The following is a 16303-nucleotide window of genomic DNA, read 5'->3' as shown; positions in this document are numbered from 1 at the left end:
GATGGGATCCATCGTTGCTCTTTCTGTTCATCTATTCATTAATCTTCACCTCTATAAGTTCCAGTGGCGTTGGCCTTTCATTCCGATGTACTGAACCACGAGACTGAACCACGAGAACGCCTCCAACTGGTGATGGACTGTGGAGCTTTCCACATCAGTCCTGCTGGGATGAGTGGTGGTGATGTGAGGTGAGGTATGGGACCTATACGTTGGTTTCCAGGCCATTCATGTCAATGGCACAGTGGTCCTTATCCTTCTTCAGCTGCCTGGGAGGCACAGGGGGCTTTTTCCTCTCTGGAGGGGGCGGGGGCCGCACCCCTTCCTCCAACTGCATGAGGCGGGCAACGTCGGGGGGGAAGGCATCTGGTTTGACCCCTGAGCACTGGGGAGGTGGCTGGTAGCTACCGTTGTTGTTCTCACAGTTCATGTGCTGCTGGATGTTTATCATGGGCTTGGTCTCACAGATCAGAGGCACCTAGGGGAGAGGGGGGGGGGAGAAGGAGAGAGAAAGAAGGAGCAATGGAAATAGAGGGAGAGAGAGAGAGAAAGAGAGGGAGAGAGAGAGAGAGACAGAGAGAGAGAGAGCAAGAGACAGGTAGGATGGGGAGAGATTGAAAGAAAGCGCGAGAGAGAGAGAGGGAGAAAGGGAAAGGGTGAGAGGTAGATGGATTAAGGTACAGATGGTGAAAAATGTAGAGGCATATAGATAGACATTATCAGTCAAATGTTTCCAGACATGCCTCATACAAAACATAGTGAGTGAGTCTCTAGCTTATCAATTTGTGTTGAAAAAGAATGTACATCATGATAAGCCCATCAGTCTATTTTTGTAAAGGAAAAAGGTTTGCAAGGTTTTCAACTAGAAAACAAGAACCTTGGCCTTGTCAAAATGTCTCCCTGAATTCAAAATGAAAAAATTAACTGTTTTTTTTTTACATAACAAATTACGATTCCTGATAAAGCAGTAAAGTCAGATATTCACACTATTGTTGTTGACAGACTACAGTCATGTAGCTCTGAGCTCTGAGCCATAGCATTAACATCCAGCAGAGTGGGACAATTGGATATAGCAGCCAGGTTACTCAGTGTGTCTTGCCCTCAGCTCTCTTCCTGGGGAAGCTGAATTTGACAGGAGTTGGACTCTGTGGGGAACTAGCTAAGTTCCATGATGGCAACTGGTATAGTAACACTAATGAGCCAAGCCAAGCTGAGCCGTACTGTGCTGGCTATTGTTGCTGGAACCATGCTGGAAAATAAAATATCCGAAGCACAGTACGCCTCGGCATGACAGTGCCGACAGCCTCAGCACAGTAGGTCTCAGTTCAGCACAATACGGCTCTGCTCAGCACAGGACGGCTTGGTTCAGCACAATACGGCTCTGCTCAGCACAGGACGGCTTGGTTCAGCACAATACGGCTCTGCTCAGCACAGGACAGCTTGGTTCAGCACAATATGGCTCTGCTCAGCACAGGACGGCTTGGTTCAGCACAATACGGCTCTGCTCAGCACAGGACAGCTTGGTTCAGCACAATATGGCTCTGCTCAGCACAGGACGGCTTGGTTCAGCACAATACGGCTCTGCTCAGCACAGGGTGGCTTGGTTCAGCACAATATGGCTCTGCTCAGCACAGGACGGCTTGGTTCAGCACAATACGGCTCTGCTCAGCACAGGACAGCTTGGTTCAGCACAATATGGCTCTGCTCAGCACAGGACGGCTTGGTTCAGCACAATACGGCTCTGCTCAGCACAGGGTGGCTTGGTTCAGCACAATATGGCTCTGCTCAGCACAGGACGGCTTGGTTCAGCACAATACGGCTCTGCTCAGCACAGGACGGCTTGGTTCAGCACAATACGGCTCTGCTCAGCACAGGACGGCTTGGTTCAGCACAATACGGCTCTGCTCAGCACAGGACGGCTTGGTTCAGCACAATACGGCTCTGCTCAGCACAGGGCGACTTGGCTCAGTACAGGGCGGCTTGGCTCAGCACAGGACGGCTTGGCTCAGCACAGGAAGGCTTGGCTCAGCACAGGACGGCTTGGCTCAGCACAGGACGGCTTGGCTCAGCACAATACGGCTCTGCTCAGCACAGGACGGCTTGGCTCAGCACAATACGGCTTGGCTCAGCACAGGACGGCTCTGCTCAGCACAATACGGCTCTGCTCAGCACAGGACGGCTTGGCTCAGCACAATACGGCTCTGCTCAGCACAGGACGGCTTGGCTCAGCACAGGACGGCTCTGCTCAGCACAGGACGGCTTGGCTCAGCACAATACGGCTTGGCTCAGCACAGGACGGCTCTGCTCAGCACAATACGGCTCTGCTCAGCACAATACGGCTCTGCTCAGCACAGGACGGCTTGGCTCAGCACAATACGGCTCTGCTAAGCACAATACGGCTTGGTTCAGCACAATACGGCTCTGCTCAGCACAATACGGCTCTGCTCAGCACAATACGGCTCTGCTCAGCACAGGACGGCTTGGTTCAGCACAATACGGCTCTGCTCAGCACAATACGGCTCTGCTCAGCACAATACGGCTCTGCTCAGCACAATACGGCTCTGCTCAGCACAATACGGCTCTGCTCAGCACAATACGGCTCTGCTCAGCACAGGACGGCTTGGTTCAGCACAATACAGCTCTGCTCAGCACAATACGGCTCTGCTCAGCACAATATGGCTCTGCTCAGCACAGGACGGCTTGGTTCAGCACAATACGGCTCTGCTCAGCACAGGACGGCTTGGTTCAGCACAATATGGCTCTGCTCAGCACAGGACGGCTCTGCTCAGCACAATACGGCTCTGCTCAGCACAATACGGCTTGGCTCAGCACAATACGGCTCGGCTCAGCACAGGACGGCTTGGTTCAGCACAATACGGCTCTGCTCAGCACAGGACGGCTCTGTTCAGCACAATACGGCTCTGCTCAGCACAGGACGGCTTGGTTCAGCACAATACGGCTCTGCTCAGCACAGGACGGCTCTGTTCAGCACAATACGGCTCTGCTCAGCACAGGGCACTTGGCTCAGTACGGCTTGGCTCAGCACAGGGACGGCTTGTTCAGCTCAATACGGCTCTGCTCACAGGAAGGCTTGGCTCAGCACAGGACGGCTCTGCTCAGCACAGGACGGCTTGGCTCAGCACAATATGGCTCTGCTCAGCACAGGACGGCTTGGTTCAGCACAATACGGCTCTGCTCAGCACAGGACGGCTCTGCTCAGCACAATACGGCTCTGCTCAGCACAGGACGGCTTGGCTCAGCACAATACGGCTCTGCTCAGCACAGGACGGCTTGGTTCAGCACAATACGGCTCTGCTCAGCACAGGACGGCTTGGTTCAGCACAATACGGCTTGGCTCAGCACAGGACGGCTCTGCTCAGCACAGGACGGCTTGCTCAGCACAATACGGCTCTGCTCAGCACAGGACGGCTTGGTTCAGCACAATACGGCTCTGCTCAGCACAGGACGGCTTGGTTCAGCACAATACGGCTCTGCTCAGCACAATACGGCTCTGTTCAGCACAATACGGCTCTGCTCAGCACAGGACGGCTTGGTTCAGCACAATACGGCTCTGCTCAGCACAGGACGGCTTCAGCACTCAGCACAGGGTGGCTTACGGCTCTGCTCAGCACAGGACGGCTCTGGTTCAGCACAATACGGCTCTGCTCAGCACAGGACGGCTTGGTTCAGCACAATATGGCTCTGCTCAGCACAGGACGGCTTGGTTCAGCACAATACGGCTCTGCTCAGCACAGGACGGCTCTGGTTCAGCACAATACGGCTCTGCTCAGCACAGGACGGCTTGTTCAGCACAATACGGCTCTGCTCAGCACAGGACGGCTTGGTTCAGCACAATACGGCTCTGCTCAGCACAGGACGGCTTGGTTCAGCACAATACGGCTCTGCTCAGCACAGGACGGCTTGGTTCAGCACAATACGGCTCTGCTCAGCACAGGACGGCTTGGTTCAGCACAATACGGCTCTGCTCAGCACAGGACGGCTTGGTTCAGCACAATATGGCTCTGCTCAGCACAGGACGGCTTGGTTCAGCACAATACGGCTCTGCTCAGCACAGGACTCTGTTCAGCACAATACGGCTCTGCTCAGCACAGGACGGCTTGGTTCAGCACAATACGGCTCTGCTCAGCACAGGATGGCTTGGTTCAGCACAATACGGCTCTGCTCAGCACATACGGCTCTGCTCAGCACAATACGGCTCTGCTCAGCACAGGACGGCTTGGGCTCAGCACAATATGGCTCTGCTCAGCACAGGACGGCTCTGGCTCAGCACAATACGGCTCTGCTCAGCACAGGACGGCTTGGCTCAGCACAATACGGCTCTGCTCAGCACAGGACGGCTTGGCTCAGCACAGGACGGCTCTGCTCAGCACAGGACGGCTTGGCTCAGCACAATACGGCTCTGCTCAGCACAGTACGGCTTTGCTCAGCACAATACGGCTCTGCTCAGCACACGGCTTGGCTCAGCACAGGACGGCTTGGCTCAGCACAATACGGCTCTGCTCAGCACAGGACGGCTTGGTTCAGTACGGCTCTGCTCAGCACAGGACGGCTCTGCTCAGCACAATACGGCTCTGGCTCAGCACAGGACGGCTTGGCTCAGCACAATACGGCTCTGCTCAGCACAATACGGCTTGGCTCAGCACAATACGGCTCTGCTCAGCACAGGACGGCTCTGCTCAGCACAGGACGGCTCTGCTCAGCACAATACGGCTCTGCTCAGCACAGGACGGCTCTGCTCAGCACAATACGGCTCTGCTCAGCACAGGACGGCTTGGCTCAGCTACGGCTCTGCTCAGCACAATATGGCTCTGCTCAGCACAATACGGCTCTGCTCAGCACAATACGGCTCTGCTCAGCACAATACGGCTCTGCTCAGCACAATACGGCTTGGCTCAGCACAATACGGCTTGGCTCAGCACAGGACGGCTCTGCTCAGCACAATACGGCTCTGCTCAGCACAGGACGGCTTGGCTCAGCACAGGACGGCTCTGCTCAGCACAGGACGGCTTGGCTCAGCACAGGACGGCTCTGCTCAGCACAGGACGGCTTGGCTCAGCACAATACGGCTTGGCTCAGCACAGGACGGCTTTGCTCAGCACAATACGGCTCTGCTCAGCACAATACGGCTTGGCTCAGCACAGGACGGCTTGGCTCAGCACAATACGGCTCTGTTCAGCACAATACGGCTTGGTTCAGCACAATACGGCTCTGCTCAGCACAATACGGCTCTGCTCAGCACAATACGGCTCTGCTCAGCACAGGACGGCTTGGCTCAGCACAATACGGCTCTGCTCAGCACAATACGGCTCTGCTCAGCACAATACGGCTCTGCTCAGCACAATACGGCTCTGCTCAGCACAATACGGCTCTGCTCAGCACACGGCTCTGCTCAGCACAATACGGCTCTGCTCAGCACAGGACGGCTCTGCTCAGCACAATACGGCTCTGCTCAGCACAGGACGGCTTGGCTCAGCACGGCTCTGCTCAATACGGCTCTGCTCAGCACAATACGGCTCTGCTCACAATACGGCTCTGCTCAGCACAATACGGCTCTGCTCAGCACAATACGGCTCTGCTCAGCACAGGACGGCTCTGCTCAGCACAGGACGGCTCTGCTCAGCACAATACGGCTCTGCTCAGCACAGGACGGCTCTGCTCAGCACAATACGGCTCGGCTCTGCTCAGCACAATACGGCTCTGCTCAGCACACGGCTCTGGCTCTGCTCAGCACAACACGGCTCTGCTCAGCACACGGCTCTGCTCAGCACAATACGGCTCTGCTCAGCACAGGACGGCTCTGCTCAGCACAATACGGCTCTGCTCAGCACAATACGGCTCTGCTCAGCACAATACGGCTCTGCTCAGCACAATACGGCTCTGCTCAGCACAGGACGGCTCTGCTCAGCACAATACGGCTCTGCTCAGCACAGGACGGCTTGGCTCAGCACAATACGGCTCTGCTCAGCACAATACGGCTCTGCTCAGCACAATACGGCTCTGCTCAGCACAATACGGCTCTGCTCAGCACAGGACGGCTTGGCTCAGCACAGGACGGCTTGGTTCAGCACAATACGGCTCTGCTCAGCAGAATACGGCTCTGCTCAGCACAGGACGGCTTTGCTGGACGGCTCTGCTCAGCACAATACGGCTCTGCTCAGCACAATACGGCTCTGCTCAGCACAATACGGCTCTGCTCAGCACAATACGGCTCTGCTCAGCACAATACGGCTCTGCTCAGCACAATACGGCTCTGCTCAGCACAATACGGCTCTGCTCAGCACAGGACGGCTTGGCTCAGCACACGGCTCTGGCACAATACGGCTCTGCTCAGCACAATACGGCTCTGCTCAGCACAATACTGGCTCTGCTCAGCACACGGCTACGGCTCTGCTCAGCACAGGACGGCTTCAGCACAGGACGGGCTCAGCACAATACGGCTCTGCTCAGCACAATACGGCTCTGCTCAGCTACGGCTCTGCACAATACGGCTCTGCTCAGCACAGGACGGCTCTGCTCAGCACAATACGGCTCTGCTCAGCACAATACGGCTCTGCTCAGCACAATACGGCTCTGCTCAGCACAGGACGGCTCTGCTCAGCACAATACGGCTCTGCTCAGCACACGGCTCTGCTCAGCACACGGCTCTGCTCAGCACAATACGGCTCTGCTCAGCACAGACGGCTCTGCTCAGCACAATACGGCTCTGCTCAGCACATACGGCTCTGCTCAGCACAATACGGCTCTGGCTCAGCACAATACGGCTCTGCTCAGCACACACGGCTCTGCTCAGCACAATACGGCTCTGCTCAGCACAGGACGGCTCTGCTCAGCACATACGGCTTGGCTCAGCACAGGACGGCTCTGCTCAGCACACGGCTTGGCTCAGCACACGGCTCTGCTCACGGCTCTGCTCAGCACAATACGGCTCTGCTCAGCACAATACGTCTCTGCTCAGCACAATACGGCTCTGCTCAGCACAATACGGCTCTGCTCAGCACAATACGGCTCTGCTCAGCACAGGCTCTGCTTGCTCTGCTCAGCACAGGACGGCTCAGCTCACAGGACGGCTCTGCTCAGCACAATACGGCTCTGCTCAGCACACGGCTCTGCTCAGCACAATACGGCTCTGCTCAGCACAATACGGCTCTGCTCAGCACAATACGGCTCTGCTCAGCATACGGCTCTGCTCAGCACAATACGGCTCTGCTCAGCACAGGACGGCTCTGCTCAGCACAATACGGCTCTGCTCAGCACAGGACGGCTTGGCTCAGCACAATACGGCTCTGCTCAGCACAATACGGCTCTGCTCAGCACAATACGGCTCTGCTCAGCACAGGACGGCTCTGCTCAGCACAATACGGCTTGGCTCAGCACAGGACGGCTCTGCTCAGCACAACACGGCTCTCTGCTCTGCTCAGCAGGACGGCTCTGCTCAGCACAATACGGCTCTGCTCAGCACAATACGTCTCTGCTCAGCACAATACGTCTCTGCTCAGCACAATACGGCTCTGCTCAGCACAATACGGCTCTGCTCAGCACAGGACGGCTTGGCTCAGCACAATACGGCTCTGCTCAGCACAATATGGCTCTGCTCAGCACACATCAGCACAGGACGGCTCTGCTCAGCACAATACGGCTCTGCTCAGCACAATACGGCTCTGCTCAGCACAGGACGGCTCTGCTCAGCACAATACGGCTCTGCTCAGCAGCTGCTCAGCACAAGCACACGGCTCTGCTCAGCACAATACGGCTCTGCTCAGCACAGGACGGCTCGGCTCAGCACAATACGGCTCTGCTCAGCACAATACGGCTCTGCTCAGCACAATACGGCTGCTGCTCTGCTCAGCACAATACGGCTCTGCTCAGCACAATACGGCTCTGCTCAGCACAGGACGGCTCTGCTCAGGCAATACGGCTCTGCTCAGCACAATACGGCTCTGCTCAGCACAGGACGGCTCTGGCTCAGCACAATACGGCTCTGCTCAGCACAGGACGGCTCTGCTCAGCACAATACGGCTCTGCTCAGCACAGGACGGCTCTGCTCAGCACAATACGGCTCTGCTCAGCACAGGACGGCTTGGCTCAGCACAATACGGCTCTGCTCAGCACAATACGGCTCTGCTCAGCACAGGACGGCTCTGGCTCAGCACAATACGGCTCGGCTCAGCACAGGACGGCTCTGCTCAGCACAGGACGGCTCTGCTCAGCACAATACGGCTCTGCTCAGCACATACGGCTTGGCTCAGCACAATGGCTCTGCTCAGCACAATACGGCTCTGCTCAGCACAGGACGGCTCTGGCTCAGCACAGGACGGCTCTGCTCAGCACAATACGGCTCTGCTCAGCACAATACGGCTCTGCTCAGCACAGGACGGCTTGCTCAGCTTGGCTCTGCTCAGCACAATACGGCTCTGCTCAGCACAATACGGCTCTGCTCAGCACAATACGGCTCTGCTCAGCACAATACGGCTCTGCTCAGCACAGCACAATACGGCTCTGCTCTACGGCTCTGCTCAGCACAGGACGGCTTGGCTCAGCACAATACGGCTCTGCTCAGCACAATACGGCTCTGCTCAGCACAATACGGCTCTGCTCAGCACAATACGGCTCTGCTCAGCACATACGGGCTCTGCTCAGCACATACGGCTCTGCTCAGCACGGCTCTGCTCAGCACAATACGGCTCTGCTCAGCACAATACGGCTCTGCTCAGCACAACGGCTCTGCTCAGCACAACGGCTCTGCTCAGCACACGGCTCTGCTCAGCACATACGGCTCTGCTCAGCACAATACGGCTCTGCTCAGCACACGGCTCTGGACGGCTCTGCTCAGCACACGGCTCTGCTCAGCACACACGGCTCTGCTCAGCACAGGACGGCTCTGGCTCAGCACAATACGGCTCTGCTCAGCACAATACGGCTCTGCTCAGCACAGGCTTGGCTCAGCACAATACGGCTCAGCACAATACGGCTCTGCTCAGCACAGGACGGCTCTGCTCAGCACAATACGGCTCTGCTCAGCACAGGCTCTGCTCAGGCTCTGCTCAGCACAATACGGCTCTGCTCAGCACAATACGGCTCTGCTCAGCACAGGACGGCTCTGGCAATACGGCTCTGCTCAGCACAATACGGCTCTGCTCAGCACAATACGGCTCTGCTCAGCACAATACGGCTCTGCTCAGCACAATACGGCTCTGCTCAGCACAGGACGGCTTGGCTCAGCACTGACGGCTCTGCTCAGCACAATACGGCTCTGCTCAGCACAATACGGCTCTGCTCAGCACAATACGGCTCTGCTCAGCACAATACGGCTCTGCTCAGCACAATACGGCTCTGCTCAGCTCTGCTCAGCACAATACGGCTCTGCAGCACAATACGGCTCTGCTCAGCACAATACGGCTCTGCTCAGCACAGGACGGCTTGGCTCAGCACAATACGGCTCTGCTCAGCACAATACGGCTCTGCTCAGCACAATACGGCTCTGCTCAGCACAATACGGCTCTGCTCAGCACAATACGGCTCTGCTCAGCACACGGCTCTGCTCAGCACACGGCTCTGCTCAGCACAATACGGCTCTGCTCAGCACAATACGGCTCTGCTGACTCTTGGCTCAGCACAATACGGCTCTGCTCAGCACAGGACGGGCTCAGCACAATACGGCTCTGCTCAGCACAATACGGCTCTGCTCAGCACAGGACGGCTCTGCTCAGCACAATACGGCTCTGCTCAGCACAGGACGGCTCTGCTCAGCACAATACGGCTCTGCTCAGCACAATACGGCTCTGCTCAGCACAATACGGCTCTGCTCAGCACAATACGGCTCTGCTCAGCACAATACGGCTCTGCTCAGCACAATACGGCTCTGCTCAGCACAGGACGGCTCTGCTCAGCACTACGGCTCTGCTCAGCACAATACGGCTCTGCTCAGCACAATACGGCTCTGCTCAGCACAATACGGCTCTGCTCAGCACACGGGCTCGGCTCTGCTCACAGGACGGCACAGGACGGCTCTGCTCAGCACAGGACGGCTCTGCTCAGCACAATACGGCTCTGCTCAGCACAATACGGCTCTGCTCATACGGCTCTGCTCAGCACAATACGGCTCTGCTCAGCACAGGACGGCTTGGCTCAGCACAGGACGGCTCTGGCTCAGCACACGGCTCTGCTGCGGCTCTGCTCAGCACAATACGGCTCTGCTCAGCACAGGACGGCTCTGCTGCTCAGCACAATACGGCTCTGCTCAGCACAATATGGCTCTGCTCAGCACAATACGGCTCTGCTCAGCACAATACGGCTCTGCTCAGCACAGGACGGCTCGGCTCAGCACAATACGGCTCTGCTCAGCACAATACGGCTCTGCTCAGCACAGGACGGCTCTGCTCAGCACAGGACGGCTCTGCTCAGCACAATACGGCTCTGCTCAGCACAATACGGCTCTGCTCAGCACAATACGGCTCTGCTCAGCACAATACGGCTCTGCTCAGCACATACGGCTCTGCTCAGCACAGGACGGCTCTGGCTCAGCACAGGACGGCTCTGCTCAGCACAATACGGCTCTGCTCAGCACAATACGGCTCTGCTCAGCACAACGGCTCTGCTACGGCTCTGCTCAGCACAATACGGCTCTGCTCAGCACAATACGGCTCTGCTCAGCACACGGCTCTGCTCAGACGGCTCTGCTCAGCACAATACGGCTCTGCTCAGCACAATACGGCTCTGCTCAGCACAATACGGCTCTGCAGCACACGGCTCTGCTCAGCACAATACGGCTCTGCTCAGCACAATACGGCTCTGCTCAGCACAATACGGCTCTGCTCAGCACAATACGGCTCTGCTCAGCACAGGACGGCTCTGCTCAGCACAATACGGCTCTGCTCAGCACAATCAGCACGGCTCTGCTCAGCACAGGACGGCTCTGCTCAGCACACGGCTCTGGACGGCTCTGCTCAGCACAATACGGCTCTGCTCAGCACAATACGGCTCTGCTCAGCACAACGGCTCTGCTCAGCACAATACGGCTCTGCTCAGCACAGCTCTGCTCAGCACACGACGGCTCTGCTCAGCACAGGACGGCTCTGCTCAGCACAATACGGCTCTGCTCAGCACACGGCTCTGCACAGGACGGCTCTGCTCAGCACAGGACGGCTCTGCTCAGCACAATACGGCTCTGCTCAGCACAATACGGCTCTGCTCAGCACAATACGGCTCTGCTCAGCACAATACGGCTCTGCTCAGCACAGGACGGCTTGGCTCAGCACAATACGGCTCTGCTCAGCACAATACGGCTCTGCTCAGCACAGGACGGCTCTGCTCAGCACAATACGGCTCTGCTCAGCACAATACGGCTCTGCTCAGCACAATACGGCTCTGCTCAGCACAATACGGCTCTGCTCAGCACAATACGGCTCTGCTCAGCACAGGACGGCTCTGCTCAGCACAATACGGCTCTGCTCAGCACAATACGGCTCTGCTCAGCACACGGCTCTGCTCAGCGTACGGCTCTGCTCAGCACAGGACGGCTCTGCTCAGCACAATACGGCTCTGCTCAGCACAGGACGGCTCGGCTCAGCACAATACGGCTCTGCTCAGCACAATACGGCTCTGCTCAGCACAATACGGCTCTGCTCAGCACAATACGGCTCTGCTCAGCACAGGACGGCTTGGCTCAGCACAATACGGCTCTGCTCAGCACAATACGGCTCTGCTCAGCAATACGGCTCTGCTCAGCACACGGCTCTGCTCAGCACAGGACGGCTCTGCTCAGCACACACGGCTCTGCTCAGCACAGGACGGCTCTGCTCAGCACAGGACGGCTCTGCTCAGCACAATACGGCTCTGCTCAGCACAATACGGCTCTGCTCAGCACAATACGGCTCTGCTCAGCACATACGGCTCTGCTCAGCACAATACGGCTCTGCTCAGCACAATACGGCTCTGCTCAGCACAGGCTCTGCTCAGCACAATACGGCTCTGCTCAGCACAATACGGCTCTGCTCAGCACAATACGGCTCTGCTCAGCACAATACGGCTCTGCTCAGCACAATACGGCTCTGCTCAGCACAATACGGCTCTGCTCAGCACACAAGCACAATACGGCTCTGCTCAGCACAGGACGGCTCTGCTCAGCACAATACGGCTCTGCTCAGCACAATACGGCTCTGCTCAGCAGCACGGCTCTGCTCAGCACAATACGGCTCTGCTCAGCACAATACGGCTCTGCTCAGCACAGGACGGCTTGGCTCAGCACAGGACGGCTCTGCTCAGCACAATACGGCTCTGCTCAGCACAATACGGCTCTGCTCAGCTCTGCTCAGCACACAGGCTCTGCTCAGCACAGGACGGCTTGGCTCAGCACAATACGGCTCTGCTCAGCACAATACGGCTCTGCTCAGCACACACGGCTCTGCTCAGCACAATACGGCTCTGCTCAGCACAGGCTGGCTCAGCACAATACGGCTCTGCTCAGCACACGGCTCTGCTCAGCACGGCTCTGCTCAGCACAGGAATCACGGCTCTGCTCAGCACAATACGGCTCTGCTCAGCACAATACGGCTCTGCTCAGCACACGGCTCTGCTCGGCTCTGCTCAGCACAATACGGCTCTGCTCAGCACAGGACGGCTGGCTCAGCACATACGGCTCTGCTCAGCACACACGGCTCTGCTCAGCACTACGGCTCTGCTCAGCACAATACGGCTCTGCTCAGCACAGGACGGCTCTGCTCAGCACAATACGGCTCTGCTCAGCACAGGACGGCGGCTCTGCTCAGCACAGGACGGCTCTGCTCAGCACAGGACGGCTCTGCTCAGCACAATACGGCTCTGCTCAGCACAATACGGCTCTGCTCAGCACAGGACGGCTCTGCTCAGCACAATACGGCTCTGCTCAGCACAGGACGGCTTGGCTCAGCACACGGCTCTGCTCTGCTCAGCACAATACGGCTCTGCTCAGCACAATACGGCTCTGCTCAGCACAATACGGCTCTGCTCAGCACAATACGGCTCTGGCTCTGCTCAGCACAATACGCTCTGCTCAGCACTCTGCTGCTCAGCACAATACGGCTCTGCTCAGCACAATACGGCTCTGCTCAGCACAGGACGGCTTGGCTCAGCACAATACGGCTCTGCTCAGCACAATACGGCTCTGCTCAGCACAATACGGCTCTGCTCAGCACAATACGGCTCTGCTCAGCACAATACGGCTCTGCTCAGCACAATACGGCTCTGCTCAGCACAATACGGCTCTGCTCAGCACAATACGGCTCTGCTCAGCACAGGACGGCTCGGCTCAGCACAATACGGCTCTGCTCAGCACAATACGGCTCTGCTCAGCACACGGCTCTGCTACGGCTCTGCTCAGCACAATACGGCTCTGCTCAGCACAGGACGGCTCGGCTCAGCACAATACGGCTCTGCTCAGCACACGGCTCTGCTCAGCACAATACGGCTCTGCTCAGCACAATACGGCTCTGCTCAGCACAGGACGGCTTGGCTCAGCACAATAAGGCTCTGCTCAGCACAATACGGCTCTGCTCAGCACAATACGGCTCTGCTCAGCACAGGACGGCTTGGCTCAGCACAATACGGCTCTGCTCAGCACAGGACGGCTTGGCTCAGCACAGGACGGCTTGGCTCAGCACAATACGGCTCTGCTCAGCACAATACGGCTCTGCTCAGCACAATACGGCTCTGCTCAGCACAGGACGGCTTGGCTCAGCACAGGACGGCTTGGTTCAGCACAATACGGCTCTGCTCAGCACAATACGGCTCTGCTCAGCACAGGACGGCTTGGCTCAGCACAATACGGCTCTGCTCAGCACAATACGGCTCTGCTCAGCACAATACGGCTCTGCTCAGCACAATACGGCTCTGCTCAGCACAATACGGCTCTGCTCAGCACAGGACGGCTTGGCTCAGCACAGGACGGATTGGCTCAGCACAATACGGCTCTGCTCAGCACAATACGGCTCTGCTCAGCACAATACGGCTCTGCTCAGCACAATACGGCTCTGCTCAGCACAATACGGCTCTGCTCAGCACAGGACGGCTTGGCTCAGCACAATACGGCTCTGCTCTGCACAATATGGCTCTGCTCAGCACAATACGGCTCTGCTCAGCACAATACGGCTCTGCTCAGCACAATACGGCTCTGCTCAGCACAATACGGCTCTGCTCAGCACAATACGGCTCTGCTCAGCACAATACGGCTCTGCTCAGCACAGGACGGCTCTGCTCAGCACAGGACGGCTCTGCTCAGCACAATACGGCTCTGCTCAGCACAATACGGCTCTGCTCAGCACAATACGGCTCTGCTCAGCACAATACGGCTCTGCTCAGCACACGGCTCTGCTCAGCACACGGCTCTGCTCAGCACAATACGGCTCTGCTCAGCACAATACGGCTCTGCTCAGCACAGGACGGCTCTGCTCAGCACAATACGGCTCTGCTCAGCACAATACGGCTCTGCTCAGCACAATACGGCTCTGCTCAGCACAATACGGCTCTGCTCAGCACAGGACGGCTTGGCTCAGCACAATAAGGCTCTGCTCAGCACAATACGGCTCTGCTCAGCACAGGACGGCTTGGCTCAGCACAATACGGCTCTGCTCAGCACAATACGGCTCTGCTCAGCACAATACGGCTCAGTTCAGCACAATACGGCTCTGCTCAGCACAATACGGCTCTGCTCAGCACAATACGGCTCTGCTCAGCACTGGACGGCTTGGCTCAGCACAATACCGCTCTGCTCAGCACAGGACGGCTTGGCTCAGCACAGGTCGGCTTTGCTCAGCACAATACGGCTCTGCTCAGCACAATACGGCTCTGATCAGCACAATACGGCTCTGCTCAGCACAATACGGCTCTGCTCAGCACAATACGGCTCTGCTCAGCACAATACGGCTCTGCTCAGCACAATACGGCTCTGCTCAGCACAATACGGCTCTGCTCAGCACAATACGGCTCTGCTCAGCACAATACGGCTCTGCTCAGCACAATTCGGCTCTGCTCAGCACAATACGGCTCTGCTCAGCACAATACGGCTCTGCTCAGCACAATACGGCTCTGCTCAGCACAATTCGGCTCTGCTCAGCACAATACCGCTCTGCTCAGCACAATTCGGCTCTGCTCAGCACAATACGGCTCTGCTCAGCACAATACGGCTTGGCTCAGCACAATACGGCTCTGCTCAGCACAATACGGCTCTGCTCAGCACAGGACGGCTTGGCTCAGCACAATACGGCTCTGCTCAGCACAGGACGGCTTGGCTCAGCACAATACGGCTCTGCTCAGCACAGGACGGCTCTGCTCAGCACAGGACGGCTTGGCTCAGCACAATACGGCTCTGCTCAGCACAATACGGCTCTGCTCAGCACAGGACGGCTTGGCTCAGCACAATACGGCTCTGCTCAGCACAGGACGGCTTGGCTCAGCACAATACGGCTCTGCTCAGCACAGGGCGACTCGGCTCAGTACACTAGTGTGAAAAGGGTATAAGACAGGCAGATACTCACACCATCTCCTTCCTTGATAAAGTCTTTTCTGCAGATATGGGCCATGATACCTGTGGCCAACGCATCCCCCATAACATTCACCATGGTCCGGAATCTGTCTCTGGAAGCAGGAGAGGAGCAGGAAAGACAGGTTTAGAATAAGAGGAGTGTGTGTGTGTGTGTGTGTGTGTGTGTGTGTGTGTGTGTGTGTGTGTGTGTGTGTGTGTGTGTGTGTGTGTGTGTGTGTGTGTGTGTGTGTATATATATGGTGATTTGAGAGAGTTCAAATGTCAAATGGTCAAATGCTATTTCTAGGGGGTTTTGGGTTAAGTTTAGAATTAGTCTTAGGGTTAGAATTAGGTTAAGGTTAGGGTTAGGAGCTAGGGATAGATTTAGGGTTAGGATTTAGGGTTAGGTTTAAGGTTAGGTTTTTTGGGTTAAGGTTAGGGTTAGGGTTAGGGTTATGGTTAGGGTAAGGGTAAGAGTATGGGTTAGGGTTAGGTTTAGGGTTAGGGTTAGGATTAGGGGTTAGGGAAAATAGGATTTTGAATGGGACTGAATTGTGTGTCCCCACAAGGCAAGCTGTACAAGACTCTGTGTTTGTGTTAGTTTATATGAAGACGTTCACAAACAAAGTGGGAACTTTATCACAAATCAATACAGAATTGAAATGTATTTGGGTAAAGAACACATCTACTCATTTATAGTTTCACTGTTTAAAAAAAAAATATATAATGAAAAACTGCAAAAGTGTTGCTAATGCTCTGCACTTTCTGGAGGACCAAGACTCCACTAAGCAT

General features: G+C 56.5%; 1 protein-coding gene across 1 annotated transcript in view; it reads right to left on the bottom strand.

Moving 5' to 3' along the window:
* Positions 1 to 202: 202 nt before the first annotated feature.
* slc1a7b (solute carrier family 1 member 7b) overlaps positions 203 to 16303 on the bottom strand; it is a 138844-nt gene continuing 122743 nt past the window's right edge. Inside the window, exons 10-11 of the mRNA XM_064933238.1 lie at positions 15525 to 15624; positions 203 to 475 (exon numbers count right to left, since the gene is read on the bottom strand). Of these exons, the coding sequence (XP_064789310.1) occupies positions 203 to 475; positions 15525 to 15624 (373 nt within the window). The remainder of the gene's footprint in view (positions 476 to 15524; positions 15625 to 16303) is intronic.

The sequence above is a fragment of the Oncorhynchus masou genome, chromosome 24, assembly GCF_036934945.1.
Source record: "Oncorhynchus masou masou isolate Uvic2021 chromosome 24, UVic_Omas_1.1, whole genome shotgun sequence".
NCBI classification, from domain to species: Eukaryota; Metazoa; Chordata; class Actinopteri; order Salmoniformes; family Salmonidae; genus Oncorhynchus; species Oncorhynchus masou.
This window is presented reverse-complemented; position numbering and strand designations above follow the sequence as displayed.